The sequence below is a fragment of the Platalea leucorodia genome, assembly GCF_965183815.1.
Source record: "Platalea leucorodia genome assembly, chromosome: 5".
NCBI classification, from domain to species: domain Eukaryota; kingdom Metazoa; phylum Chordata; class Aves; order Pelecaniformes; family Threskiornithidae; genus Platalea; species Platalea leucorodia.
Window position 1 is genome coordinate 77541175 of NC_138827.1, and position 15642 is coordinate 77556816.

At 35.5% G+C, this 15642-nt stretch overlaps 1 protein-coding gene across 14 annotated transcripts in view; it reads left to right on the plus strand.

Moving 5' to 3' along the window:
• LNPK (lunapark, ER junction formation factor) overlaps positions 1-15642 on the plus strand; it is a gene marked incomplete at its 5' end in the record, with an annotated part of 55446 nt that overhangs the window by 9622 nt on the left and 30182 nt on the right. For all 14 annotated transcript variants that reach the window (XR_014228385.1, XR_014228386.1, XM_082314145.1 and 11 more), the window contains 4 exons: positions 553-611; positions 3838-3878; positions 11102-11182; positions 11271-11322. Coding sequence is in view for 12 of the 14 variants with exons in the window: in XM_082314145.1 (XP_082170271.1) it covers positions 553-611; positions 3838-3878; positions 11102-11182; positions 11271-11322 (233 nt within the window). The remainder of the gene's footprint in view (positions 1-552; positions 612-3837; positions 3879-11101; positions 11183-11270; positions 11323-15642) is intronic.

Sequence of the window (15642 nt, forward strand, 5' to 3'; positions counted from 1 at the left end):
TCAGAGCTCTGTAAAATTACCAGGAGTCAGGTCAGTTAACTCTGCTTGGGAGAGCATTTGTACAATAGCTGTATCTCATGGTTTTCAGTGGTATTGAATTCTTCCCACAGATCTCCTGGGTCTTAATTTTGGGCCTTAGCTGGTAAGCTTGGTTTTCTGGATAACATGTATCATAAATCTATCAAATAAGAAGTGACGACCAAGTAATTTTCAGCTAGCTGCACATACCTTGATTTTAAAAAAGTTCCCACTGAACATTTTAGCAAGCGATGATGTTACTTGCTGCTGCTTCCTTAGTATAGTAATATTACCTATAGTAATACTTGGTTAAATTTTAATAGACAAGAGGATTTTATTTAGATCAATGTTGATGTCTTGTTGACAAAATACTAATTTAATTTTAGTTTTCTGTATAAATATTGTTTGAAGATTTCCATTCTTTGAATTTCCAAAGTTAAATCTCATCTGGTAAGTCTTCTGTTTGCTAGATGACTTCAGAAATGGTTACTTTAATATATTTTAACTAATATAATTCTTCTTTCTGTTTTAAAGAATCTGGTTTATAAGAACACTGCTCATTTTTTTCTTCTCCAAAAGGACAGAAAGGAATAGTAAGTATTTTTTCAGTCTTTTCTTAGAATATGGAACTAGTTGGGAATGATGAAAATGTAAATATTTTGGATAATTTGGCTTCCAGGAAGAGAAGAGTAGCCTTTTGGTTGATGATGAAATGGGTAGCATTAGCTAAACTGTTGTTTCTACCACACAATTCTTGTAAGAACAGGAAGGAAACTGCTTCATTTTTCACTTCACTTACAGAATTGTGGTAACTTTCTCCTGTCTTTGCATGGTTCAAAGTGCAATGGAATAAAATGTAGTGTAGAAGTAGGAGTGGGGGAAAGGAAATATAAACAATAGTAGTAGTTCCCTTAATACTTGCATCTTGCAAGTATTCCAGCAGTCTTAATCTGTTATCTTTTTGTATGAGAGATTTATAGCAGAAGTGTTTAATTTATTTGTCAAGATAGCTTTTCTCTCCCAAGTTCTCCAAAACATGCTTATGTTTTCCTGAGTGGAAAAGGGATAAGCAGGTGTTTTTGTGCTGTTTTGAGAGCTAAAGAAAACTGGGAGTCATGTAACAAAAAAAAAAAGTAATGCGGGTGTTCAAATATATATAAAAAGTTGAACATCCAGATTCATTCTAATGCAAAATTTAAAAACTGCATCTGTGGCACTTGTCTGCAGTAGTTAGAATTCATTTGAGACTTTCTTTGAAAGCAGTCCAGCCTGTAACAATATCTCATGGTGATGTGAGCAATAATACAGGAAAACCTCAATGCTGCACTATGTTTTATGACTTGCAGAACAACATGATGTATTTAATTTGTGACAGCTTATGAGTTAAACATCACTTTTGGAATTTTTCTTAAACTTAATGTTTGCATTTGATATGCAAGCATAGGACATACATTTTTATGTAGAAATAAAATTGTCCATATATTCTGGGGTGCTGTGTGATTCATTTCTAAGGCAAATATATATATTTGCATTTCATGGCTGGATAAGAAAAAAATGTATGTATGTTTTTCTAGTTTGCTTAAATGTCTTCATTGCTGTTTTTAGCATACAAGCAAGTCTAGTGCTTTTGTTGAACCTGTGTATAAAGGGTTTTAGTAGATGTTAGAACATGCCAAAAGGAATCATTTCTGCATTGTTCCAGAGATTGGGTAAAAATGAAATGTTTTCCCTCAAAGATACAAGTCCTGTATTTGGAAAAGAGAAATCAAATGCACTGTGCAAGAGTTACAGCAGTAGAGCAGGAAAAAACGTAGCTGAGGGAGAAAACTGGCAACTGAGTGGCTCAAAGCTAGCCTTTTATTCTGGAATAAGTTAATATAACACATTGAGTCACTGGAGATTATTATTTAATACTATAAAACTTTATGCTGGTTGACCAGCATACACCAGTTTTGGGAACCATGCTCTGAATGAGGAAAATTCCTAGTGAAACACTAGGAAAGGTGCTGTAGAGAGGTTATGGAAATTCAGTTTAAGAGCAGTCAGGCAAGCAACTGTTGAGGAAGATTTAGGCTGATCTTTCCCAAAGTGTGGGGAAAATAAATGAGGTATCTTGCAGGTATTGACTTCTCTAGTATGATTCTTTTTTTTTTTCTGTAGGTTTAATTACAATGAGAGATATTGGCTTCTTGAGAGAACTTTGCAGTAATTGCCATTTGGCCAGGTTTGAAGGGGCAGGTTCTTTTTGAACACAGGAGATAAAGTGATCAGAAACAAATGCCCACGCTTTAAACTGATTGTTTTGTTTTGTGGAAGGCTATGCTTGAAGATGTTCTAGGCGTTTCTGTACCAAAAGCAGCTTCTGTTTCTTGAGTAACTGTTAACAGCTGACCATATTGTGCTATTTGTTTGGCTGCATGATACCATACTGCACTGCAGTGCACTTCAAGGTGTTAATCTGTGTGGGGCTGCAGGAGGGGCAGCGTTCTAATATAAATGTAAAAGTTGGTGGAGGGAGGTGTGTTATTAAATTGAAGATGCACGATTCCTGGAATTGTCTGTCTTCTGTGGTCCAGTCCAGTGCTAAATATGGTCTTGTTCCATGTCCTATTTGTCTTAACTAATAAGGGAATGTTGTAGTTATTCTTCCATTGCATAAACTTTCAAATATGTACATACCCAGTTTTAGTATTTTATACATTTAATAAAGTGGTTTATTCTATCAAAATGGGTTTCTACCTTCTGGAAAAGCTCAAGTAATTGTGTTCCCTTATTTTCAAGTAACAGTAGTATTCCTGAAGTAACTTTAAAAAGTGTGTGTACCATATTTTTTATATATATATATATATATATATATGATACAAAAAAAAGTATTTAGTTTGGTGGGTTCTGGTTTTGTTTCTTGTAGTACTGTGCAGCTTTTTCTTTTTTTGAAAACTGAAAAATGGGTAAAAGTAGCTATATCTTACAGGAAGTGAACTGCTGGTGTCCAGTAGAGCTGAGAAGGGGAAACAGTTGTGAAGTTTTTTGTTAAACTCTTCTTGCTATGAAGGAGGTAGTAGAAAATGGATTTATCAAGAGTATATTTTCTGTATGAGGCAATGGTTTATTACAATGAGTTTTCCATGAGTGCCAAGCGTGCGTTTAACCCACATGCATTTAACCTTTCTTCTTTCCCTTCCTTTTAGGGAGGTTAGGTGCTATGCCTACCAGTTGTAACAGTCTCTCTTAACATTTATTAGTAAAATGATGTTCTGGTAGCTTTTCTTAGAAAACTAGCAGGGGTTGCTGTAGTCTGAAAGTAGTGAAAGGGTGAAATAGGTTGAGATTTGAAGCTCAGAATTGACCTGGCATTTGAAACTAGCATGTGTTAAGAGGCTTACGTGAAATACTGAAGCCAGTAAATCTGGTACTCAAATAGATATATTAATACTTAGACCTCAAGCTTTTTTTCTGTAGTTTGACTCATGAGATTAAGTGTATTTGGTCCATTGTTGTACCAGTTTTAATGTAGGTCAAAGCAGGGCACTGGCTAGAATTGGTTTGCTTAATGAGGAAATGGTACATAAAACTTTTTAATAGTTGTAACTGTAAAGTGATAACAGTGGGCTATAATTTATAAGCAGTTTCAGGATTTAAAATAATTTATTTTCACATAAAAACTTCAGTTATTTTACACAAAGTTTACTAATGTTGTAGGGTTGGTAGTGGTCAGTGCATAATTTTTCCTGATCTCACAGGGCAAAGTCAACGTTTAGAGTGTGCTGAAATTATCTCTTATTTGTATTTGAAAATTAACGTATGATGTCCTTCTTTTAGATGATGCGCTGGAAGATTTAAAATCTCAAAAGAAAAAAATAGTAAGTAAAACTTCAAGAAAAGCTAGTTGTTATGGTACACTAAAGTGTTTTTGCATCTCTGCAAATTGAGTTTGATTGTAATATATAGATGAAGAGTGGAGGGAGGGTGGGAGGTGAAACTACTAGCATTCCTCTGTTTTCATAAGTTTTCTAGTACTACACAAGGTTTTCCTTACCTCAAAATTAAAAGGACTGGTTGCATATGAGAATAAATTGTCTCCTTGTAGTTTAACTTAAACTTACTGTTCTAGTGCTGCTAGATCTATGTAAAGTGATTAAAGTGATTCCGTTTTGTCAGAAAATGAAAATGTATGCTTTAACCTACTCATTGCTGACTACTTTTTTTACTTTAGGATTATAAAAAGTGTTAGATGTTGCACTGATTTAAGAATGTAGAATGCAACTATATCTTTAATAGTTACTCTGTCACTTAATGTCTTGTTCATAAATAGCAAAAAGGACTCAATCTTGTCTGGATACAATCTGTTACTTGATGAAAAAGTGTATCTTAAGTGCATCATGACTTATTTCCCATCCTCCTCCATCTTCTTTTGTACTACTTATTTCTTCCCTTACATTCTTTCCTCTAAAAAATTTATTTTCTTATGTATCAATCCTATCAGTTTTCTTGAGGTCATCTATTTTGTGAGCTGTGTGGATGAGTTAACAGTATAAAACTGGTGTATGCCAGGTATTTGCTTCAACGGGATCAACACTTAATCTCAGTAAGACAAATTTAGGATGGAAAAGATTCCAAGTCTTGGATAACTTTCACTGTTTGCTAAGTTTGTAACACTGAAAGCTGTTTCCTCTCTACTTAATCATTCCATAAGGAAGTTCTCTGTTTACTTATGTTGTTGGCTTCATCGGCTGCCTTGCAATGCAAAACTTAAAAACCACCACCACCAAAACACAACCCCCCTCCCCAACCAACTAAAAACCAAACAGCCCGTCCTCCCCCCAAAAAACTCCAAAAGTTGCATTATGAGCCTTTATTGTTAATGAGTTTCCCAAAGTGTTCACCTCATGCCTTCTGGATTTTGCCATGGTAGCTAAATTAATAGAAAACCCACAACAAAGCTACCAAAAAGGAGTCGGGTAAGAGTCTGGTATTATATGACCTTTACAGGGGAACCAGGTTTCACTGATCTTCCCCTCTGTTTTTTATCACTTCTAAAATGTAGACGTAAAAATGATAACTTGTAACCTAATTATGTCATTGTCCTTTGGTAAAGAGGATTTGCTAATATTTATATCTGCTAATCTTTATATTAAGGAATCTATTAAATGGAAGTGTCCTTTGGTTGGAGAGGTGATAAAAAGGGGTTGGAGAGGCTTACGTTTCCTGAGAACAAAATAAATGAGCATGACAACTATGTTTCTAATTTTATTTTATGAAAACTGCTCAACTGAAATTAGTTGAACTCTCCAATTTACGTAGTCATTGGGTAGCTTTGGAGGGAAAGTTTTTGGAACAGAAAAAGCACAACGGAGAACAAAACAGCTTTTGGAGTCTTAAATGTAAAGCATTCATTTCAGTTTAAGTTTATTTTTATGTAATCATGAAAATATTTGTATTTATTCTAGAAGAACAAGTAATGCTGAATTTTTGTGTGTGAGAAGCACTTCTTTAGAGAAAAGGCATTGAATAAAAGATTAGTCAGGAAAAAGCTGGTTTATAAAGGGGAGAGTTTTTCACTTTGGGAATTGATGCTTTTGAAACAAGATGTAAATGTGTATTTTGCATATGCAAAAAATCAAAACGACATATTGTAGAAGAGCAGGCAGTAGTTAAAAATTAAACAACTGCATGAATACTTTGTGAACAATATATAAATTACAGTGTAACTGTGGAGAATTTAAACCTGGAAATAGTATATATGCATGTCAAGCTTTAATCATTAAAGACAAACTTCTAAATAGGATTAGTAAAACAGAGTTCTGGGAAGTCCGATAACTTATAACTCAGCTATTTTTCAATCTGAGGGGAATAAAAAGTCCATGATTACCTTCTGATATTGTGGGTGCCTGGTTCCTATGAAGGAACCAGAAACAGAAGACTTATTGCAACCTCTTGAATCAGCATGGTTGTGCTGGTATTTTTAACTCAGAAGACTGACTCTGGAGTTTCATCATAATTTAAAGGTATTCAATTAAGCATTAAAATGAGATCATCATACATGAAACCTAGCATGTTGAAATGAGCTGGAAGTGCATGCAGGTTATGACACAGAATATAATTTGTATTTTAGATAAAAAGACTCATGAAGTTGTGTTCTGTAATGATTTGGTTTTAATAATATTCAGATTTGGTTTTGTTTTGGATTAACTTCCTTACAACTATCTGTAGTTATGAATCACTGTAGCAACACCTACTTTACTTTTTAGTAAAACAAAACAAAAACCTTTACCAAGTAAAATAATGGGAATGGGGGAGGGAGAGGCTTTTTCTTCCCTGTTAGATTCTGATTTACTGCTGAGTTTGCAAGTAGGATTAGTTACTAAGGTATTTACATTGTGATCCTCAAAGTATCTGGGATAAGTAAATTATGTATTTCCTGTTTATTTGTAAAGTAAATTGTGGTCTAGGCACTGTCAGCCCGCCACAACAGCTATGGTTTTTCACTTCATTGCAGCTCAGCTACCTGATTGCTGGAAAAATCTTATATTGAAGACAATTGTCCTTTTGAAAAATGTTACAGTACTTGTGTTTTACAGGCATGTGGTCCACCTTTTCCCTAGTGACATTACTTACATGCTGACGGGTACCTATAACAGAGTTAAGCTCCTCATCTACTAGATATAATGCCCTGGTGGCTGTGCAATGAGCTGCTCAACAGAACTTCAGTTCTGTTCAAAAGGCTTTAGTCTTTGGTGGCATAATCACATAGATATTCATGTGGGTAAAATACCTGACAACACAAATAATAGATACTTCATCTGGAAATGCCCATTAATATTGTCTGTCCTGTATTTTGACTCAAAATTTGTGTAATACTTATTTTCCATGGAACTGACTCTCTACCATGCTTTTTTCCTAGTGAATGCTTTAAAACACATTGAGTGTTTCTTTATGGATTGGGGGGTGGGGATTAAGTTCATTAGCTATAATTAAGGCACTACTTCAAAATACAACTTTTTTTTCTCCTTTCCTTGATCATAAGGGATACTCTGGTCGTGTTCGTGATTGTGTAGCTGTAATTTTGGCCTTAAGAGTTCTCAGTTAATGAGGATGTCAGCCCTTAAGCCTGAATGTGTATAGATGAGTAAGTTCAGAGGGTTAAGTGTATTAAAGCAAGGGCACAGGACATATATTAAGCTGCTACAAGTGGGAATTAGTGGAGACTTTACCTGGAGCAGCAGTCTTAAAGACGGGATAATTCTTAGCCTGAGGACAGAGTTGTGAAGATAGTGTTGTAATTACTTTGCTAATGTTAGAATTAAACTTTGCTGAAGTTTGCTCAGCTATTCTGTTATAGTAGACTGAATATAATATTAGACTTGGACAGACTTCCTAGCTATTTCAGGTAAGAATCTAGAAAGCTGTATCTGTTAATTTTCCAAGAAAAAAAGTAGTCTGGTTTCAAGGCTGCCTTGGAATTATGTTAATAATGGAAAAAAAAAAATGCAGCATATGAATGTTGTTTGTTAAAATAACTACTGTTTAATGAACTTTATACCTTCAGCCTTCTAGGCATAGAACACTAGATATTTTGATAACCTTCAGTATGTGACAAAGGAGTTGGTTGTTGTATAAGCCCAGTCAGTCTACCCAATATATGCTACAGTACTGCAAGTGTGCACTTGGAAGCTCAAAATATGGTTAAAAATCATATTTACTGATGAACGATCAAATGAGGTATTTCTTTCATGCAGTGCTCACACAGAACAGTTACTTTGGTTGTTTTAGTGTTTGCTTGGATCTATCCAGAGTACACTTGATTATTGTGGCTTAAATGATTTATTTCCTATTTTAAGGAAACTTTTGCTATGTGTACTGGCATATCTTACATGGTAGACTGAAATGAATCTTGTGGCTTTGTGTGAACATAAAGAAATACCTCTCCATAGTTGGGCTTGACATACCAAGTAATTCAATTTAAGAACTCACGTGGTAGTATGGCGTATAAGTAGCTTGCACCGTGCCAATACTTCAGACTTCCAGTTGCTAAATCGCATTTACAAGAAGCTTAAAATACATTACTCATATTACTTTTCAATATAGGCAACTGATGTCGTTGCCACAGGAATTCTGTTTGGTTGCCAGTTGGAAAGGAGGCCATCCATGCAATTATTCATAGGAGAGAATGTGGTACATGACCATGCTTCTTTATTGAGATGTGGTTAATTCCATGAAATAGGTTTGAAAAATCCATGACTAGGCTGGTATTAACTTTCATAGAGACTTCACTTGTGATCCTGGTTACTCAGCATTTAAGCTTGATAATAATAGACTCTGAATTAGCCCTTGACAGAAAGTAGAAAATGTTTTTGTGGGAAAAGTTTTGGATCACGGAGAGGAGTGTATTATGGAAAAAGAGGGGGAGGTGTCGAGCAATTTGCTGTGTTGCCGAGCCAGTGCTCAGCACTAGGTTAACCTTTCCAAGGTTGTGCTTCAGGATTGCGAATAATCCAGAAGTCAGTATGTTGATTTGCATTTATAAATGAGCTTGCTGTGGTAGTGCACAAGCCACTTTCTTCTGCTATGCAAATGTAGAGATAGTATTTAAATTTTACACAGGCTCTTATTTGCTTTAGTAATTATACTAATTTGCCCAAAGAGTAAGTAAACTTTGACCTGTTTGATTCCTTATTTGGTATTGCCAGCCAAATTTCAGTTGACTTTAGAAAAATCTATCCTAGAAGTGAAACCATAAGAACTGAGTCTGCTTTTAGAAATCTTGACAATTTCTATACATTTTCAAGAAATTTGTAGTCAGTCGTGAAACTGAATTCTTGTTCAGATTCAGCTTTACTAGAATTATAAAGCTATATGGATTTCAAAATATGAAGAGTAACTTGTTGAATTATCCAGGAACTATGTAATGTGAAGAATAACTGACATCTCAATCTTGTGATGAGAGCTAATTTTTTCCATTTCAAAATAATGTTACTGTTTTTGCAAAACTTAAATATATCCACAAATAACTACCATCCTATCTAAAGCTGCTATAGCAAGAAGTGTGTTAGATAAGGAAAGTGTCAAGTGATGGTGTAGCATTCTGTTTTTTCTCTTCCTAAAGGTTGCTTTGTCCTGCAGGAGGTTATTTTCTCATTTTCCTGTGTGGCTATAAAGACAATTGCGTGCATTATACGTTCATTGATGTAAAGTGACTTGGGGTTTTTTATTTTGATTTGGGGGCCAGATATTGACACTGACTGTTAACACTTCCCCACTTTGCAGCTTCACCTCACTAACCTTGCCCCTTCATATAAAGGTCTGCCTTATGGTTTTCACTTTTATAAGCAATAAATACTTTATTTTTCCTATTAGACCCTTAATTCTGATCTTACTGCACTGTGTGGTATTTGTTTTACGAAGTTAGTGAGTTAACTCCAAAGTCCTGCTGAAATACAAGTTTAGGAAATTGATTTTTACTTCCCTTTTCACTCCCTTTTGTTTCAACAGTCCTTAATTAACAGCCTGGATAGTATTCCTTGTCTTAAACTTCTGGTAGTGTGTATGGGAGTGAGTGTTAAATGGATACTGTGTATCCATTAAATTGAGTGGATTTTATTTAGCTTCTGAGGTCTATTTGTAATTCTGAGGTCCGTCTAAAGGTAAAACCTCTACAAGGTCTGTATTGCAGAATGGCTGAAACTTTAGTTTCTCACTAGCTAAATAATGGTGTAAAAGTTATGTTAACCTGCACCATTTTTTATTTTAGCAGTGACAAATGAGTTTGAGAACTTAATTTTTTGACCACTGACCTTCTCAGTTTTGCAGTTTATGCCAACGGCAAACTTAAGAAAAAAAAAAAAAACCCCACTTTTAGCTGAACATGGCCGTTAGCATATCTAGGAGAAAAGGTCTGCTTAAGATACTGTAAAATGCATTATATTTTCTGTACATATTAGCTATTTGTCATAACTTCAACTATCTCCTTTTTAAAGTTAAGCTTCTTAAGCTTCTTTTTACAAGGAGTCACATGGTGAGGACAAGGGGTAACGGGTACAAGTTACTCCCAGGGAGATTCTGATTGGAGACGAGAGGTAAATTTTTCACAATGAGAACGGTCAATCATGGGAATAATCTCCCCAGGGAAGTGGTTGACTCCGCTATGCTGAAGATGTTTAAGACTCAGCTGGGCATGGTGCTGGGCCATCTTGTCTAGATTCTGCTAGAAAGGTTGGACCAGATGATCCTTGAGGTCCCTTCCAACCTGGTATTCTATGATTCTTCTGACGTTGGCTGTTAACCCCTAAAATGATACTTCACTAGTGATTACTTTTTTAATTAAGCCCATGTATTAGCTCTAAAGCCACTTGAGTGCATTGTAAATAAAATGCTGTAATAATGAAGTGCTTTAATTACACTCCCTAAAGTATGCATAGTTCTCAGTATTTTATTTAAATTCTTAACATGTTCCCTTTTTTCTGAAAAGCGGTTTGAATTGCTGTAAAGATGGAGATCCAGCCTTTAAAGTCATTTGAGCAAATTCCATGGCTGTTCTCTAGTTAGTGAGTTTTCACAGCATTTGCAGCAAGCTAATTGCTTCTGCTAATAAATAATCTAAAATCGATGCTGACAGCAGTTAATTGGCACAGAGACTTTATTCTGTAAAGCACTTGGCTAACGACCTTCCTTAAATTAATAGCATTAAGTGCTATGAGGAAATAAATCTAAGGAATTGCCTGTCATTTGCTTGTCATGTCTAATAACTTCCAATAATGATGGCTGATAGATTTTTGCACATTCCATTATTGAAGTTGGTGCATGTAATTATTCTCCTCATTATATGTAAACAATTAGCAATATTTGGTGTTTCCTTGCAATAAAGCTGTTAAATACAAGTAGCCCATTAGAGTTTAGAAACTATTTTTGAAGGCAAAACTTCATTTCCATTGAATGCAGCAAATCCGCAGGTATCTGAACATGCTACTAGTTCATTGGACTGAGCTTTACCTTTTGGTAACATTAGTAAGTTGCGTGTAAATGGGAGGATATGTGGGGAAGTACTTTGAAGAATTCTGTATTGATGTGTGGAACCTTTTGTTTCCAGCTTGAGGAAGTAATGGAGAAAGAAACGTACAAGACTGCTAAATTAATCCTTGAAAGGTTTGATCCAGAATCAAGTGCAAAGGTGAGAATCTTGGTATCGATACTGATTTAATATGAAAGGTACCATGGAGCTGAACATTCAAATAATGTTATTTATAATTAATTGGCAGGAGGCTGAACTGCCATCTGCTGGAACATCTGCAACCCCAAGACCTGGACAAGGTAATAGCCCTGTAAAACGGCTGCTCTTTAGCATAGATACTTGTCTTTCATAGCAATTTACACTCTAGAAGTCTCTCTACGATAAAATTTGTAGATCAATTGACCTTTATTTAGGGTTAATAGACTGTTTATTAGACTATGCCCATTACTGTTCTGTATTTCTCAGACAAGGGATCTATTACTAAAGGCTGATGCTCTTCTAGACAGCAGGATGTTTAATGCTGCTTGATGTTAAAACAGAGAAAATTAACTTCTTGTGGCATACTTGCAATTTTTCTACAATACTAAGGTGCTTTCAAATCTTATGTAATGTTCATTCACTTAGCTTTTCAATTCTGTTTTTATTTCTGGCTAGTTAGACCTTTCCTAATGCAGTGCTTAAACTACTTTTATATGTTGGATGGAGAGATTCCACAAAGCTAGTGCAGAAATCGGATATTTTCTAGAGGCAAAGAATGGACAGTTCTTTACTAGTTTATGATGTTCCATTTAAAGGTGCTATTGAATAAAATAATAAAAGAAATAGAAAAAACTTACATGCATTTCAAGGAAGCCTTGTTTCTAGATTGCGCGCACAGGTTTCAAGACTGAAAAGATCTCTCCCCCCACACCATCCCGGTAGAATGTTTGCATGAAAAGTGTGGACTATAAAAACAAAACAAAACAAAACCACAAAACAACAAACTATGCAAATAAACTAATGTTAAGTTTTTCTTAAAGTTGAGTATAATATGCTGTGGTTAAACTGAAAATGCTGGTATTAACACAGTGTAAAGGGCACCTTATATTATAATACTGAAGATACCTACAAAGATCTGTCTCAAAGTGTGAATACTAATTTGCTGTTATAACCAGCCTAGACCTGTAGGGGATGGCGCTCAAAAGAAACTGCAGAATCTGATGTGCGTAATTTTCCATACAATAAACATTGGTTTAGAGCATATATTAGAATTGTCAACTTTGTGTCTAATTCTTGTGAGTAATGAAATTTTTATTTGTCTCATTTTTTTTGCTCTTGGAGTGCTGGTTTTGATGGGTGCGGAACACCTGGACTTACTAACAAAGGTGTTTATAACCTGCATGGTCAAATCCACTGTTTTGTTATTCCTGCTTAGCTTCAAATTGTAATGTAAACATTTTTAGCCCATCCTTACTTGTTGACATTGACAGTGAGTAGGTGCAGTGCAGTACATTAGCAGTAAAGCTGTTATCTCTTCTGGTGTTCTAGGCACAACAGCTTTTTCTCAAGTTTGCTCTTTACTTGTCTCTCCCCTCATTATGTTTCTGTGGCATTTGTTTTTTTAAGGCTGAAGGGCCATTCTGGCACCCTGTTCTGTTCTCTGTCTTAATGCAGCTCATGGGTGGTGGCCAAGAATTTTTTGTCATACCTGTAATGTTTAGGTAGTCTCTTTTTTTTCTTCCCTTAACTCTTCCTATTCATCCTTCTCCTTGAGATACGTTGGAAATCACTCCAGAAGCAGGGTGACAGATCTGTTTGTAGAATGCAAGTAATGCTAACCAGGGGATGAAACTGCCTGGAAACGGGTGTTTCTATGTAGAGATCTGGAGATAACTAGCTACAAATTAAATAGACAATGAGAGGTCTTTAGTCACCTTGGCTTTATTAAGAGATATCACCAGCATTTTTGAAACTCCTAAGGAGTTACAGGATTGTTCTCTTCCCTTCTGTCCAGGCTGTGTAAGTAGTGATGGTGACAAGCGAGCTGCTCAGTCTGTTAGTTAACTAGTCTTGTGTATGTTTGGGTTTACAAAGTGCAGTGATTGTGCTTTTGATCTAGTGTTCTGAGTTAGGCAAAAGCAGGTTAGTTGGATCCAGCACATGGTGTGTTGTGTTGATTTTTGACTTGACTGTTAATAGAAGGGCTATGAAGGAGAGGTTTGGAGAGAGAGAGAGGTATTTCTGAGAGCCAGCCACTATAGGCTGTGGTCTACATTAATAAGCATGGTATAATAGGGAGTAGGTTTGTAGAGTGAAACGGTTGTTGCTGAGGAATTTGCCCACACTGTATATGTTTAAGGGTTTTTATTTAGGGCTAGCTGTAAACTGGTCTCATGGACCTGATGGAGGGCATCTTTCAGTTTAGTTTCATTTGAGAAGAATGTGAGCGCTGCTCTCTGAGACTGTGTTGTGGTGTGAACCAGGGACCTCTAAGTGGGGACACAATTGAGAAAATGTCAGGTGCACTTCTGATGCAAACATTATTCGACTTCTTTGGGTGCATCCGCATTAAAGTAAGCAATTTACTTTATCCTGAATAAAAGTGTAGTTTAGCCTTGGAAATGATTTTGGGAAGAAAATTTTGTAAGTTATCATGGTTTATGGTTGGATTTGATGATCTTAAGGGTCCTTTCCAACCTAAATGATTGTATGATTCTATGTAATTTTGTTCATATACAGAACAACTTCCTTTTTTCTTTTTCCAGTCTGTTCTCTAACACATTGAATTTAGAATTGGTGCTGCTTTTTGTCCATGTAAAAGTGGATATTCAGACTACTGTATCTTGTAGATGCATTATAGTTCAGGAGGGACATTCTGTGTTTGGCTTTAGCTTGTGAAATTGTGGATACTTATTTTCTAAATAACTTGTTCTTGCTATGTGCAGTAATTATTTCAATTTTTAGCTATCAGAAAACTACTAGCTTATTGCTCTTCATGCTAAATAATATCTGCCCAAAACAAATATTAGCTTCTGTTCTGTGCAGTATATAACTTACTGTAACTAGATGACACCTTAATGTGGTTGTGCTGTAATTTGGTGTATGCAATATGTGGTAGAATTATAGTGATTGGGAATAATACAATTATCTGTTAACAAGTTAACATTAAAGCTTCCTAGATCTTCTCTTTGCTCACTTTGGGCACAGACTACCCAGGCAGCAGAACTCGTTATCTTGAGCTATGTAATTGAGTCTTTTTGGAAAGAGGGTAGGTAATGACGAATGTGTAATCAGATTGGACAATGTTGGGTATGAGGCAGCTAATGAAAGGTTAGTTAGTTGGCATCTTTTTGACTTACCAGTTGAAATGGAAACTTACGCATCATACTAATTAGTACAGAGATTTAAGCAGCATTATATAATAGTTGGTTCTCAGAAAAACAACTGGTAATGCCCCAATTTTCATATGTATTTAGCTCTTCTTGCAGTTTTTGTGATTTTGACACACACTTCTTAAATAATTGTAGTTTTTAACAGATCATTCGGATGAATCTTGAGTTTGACATAAGAAAGCACCTGGAAATCCAGGAGGAAAGGCATTTGAAAACTTAAGTGCAATTTTATCTCTTCAGAAATGTTTTGAGGGGTAACGTTAATGAGCATATAGTTATTCAGTACTTTGGCTATATGAAAAAAATAGGGTAATTATATATTGGCAGTGGAATAAATATTTATCAACAATATCCTGTTATTGATACCTGTTCCCTTTGTTGTGCTAATACAACTGTTAGCAGTGCTGTATTGTAGATGAGATCACTCCATGACTTGAATTAAAAATAATGCAATAACAGATGGTTGCAAGCCATGGGATGACTACAGGCACGAGGAGGAAGAAAGAAAATTCTTGGTTGGTCTTTACCACTAAAGCCAACAAGTTATGTGAACTATATATTGACCTGCATTGTGCTTCAGCTCTTTAAAAGTGATGTATTTTTCTCTACAAAAATAAAGGAGTTTTGAAGTAAGGGAGAAATAAAATACTTATGCTTGTAAACATGAAAGATACAGCTGTCTCACCACTGGCAATATCTTAATATTCTTTAAAAGATCATACTGAATCATCAGTTGTGAGTAGTAGCCCTGTTAAGTGATGTGTCTGCTTATGTATCTGTATTGTTCAGTGCGGGTAACTGCAGAATTTGGACTCCAGTGTGCTTGAAGATTAAAAGTTCTATTTTTAAGTTATTTATCTGTTTTCATACAGTTGGTTTGCAGTGCACAAAAGTCATTCAGAGAAGAAAAAACCTTGGAAAACTGCGAAACTTCATTAAAACCACATCAGCAGTAGCTGTATATTGTGTTAGCATTGAGACCTGAGGCATATGTTACTCAGCTAACCTGTGGAACTTGAGTTATGGAAATGTGGAACTTTGCAAGAGGCTTGTTAGTAACACATTGTATCTCAACACAATGCAACTTGAGAAGTATATAGATCATACCCAGTTACTGCAGAAGAATATTAGGGCTGTTATTGTGGAAGTGGGCAGCAGGTTTAAAAGGAATTAGAGGAGTTCATGGGCAATAGGGTCTATATGTGATACTAACATGATTAGACAGGGCTGTACTATCTAACATCCCTG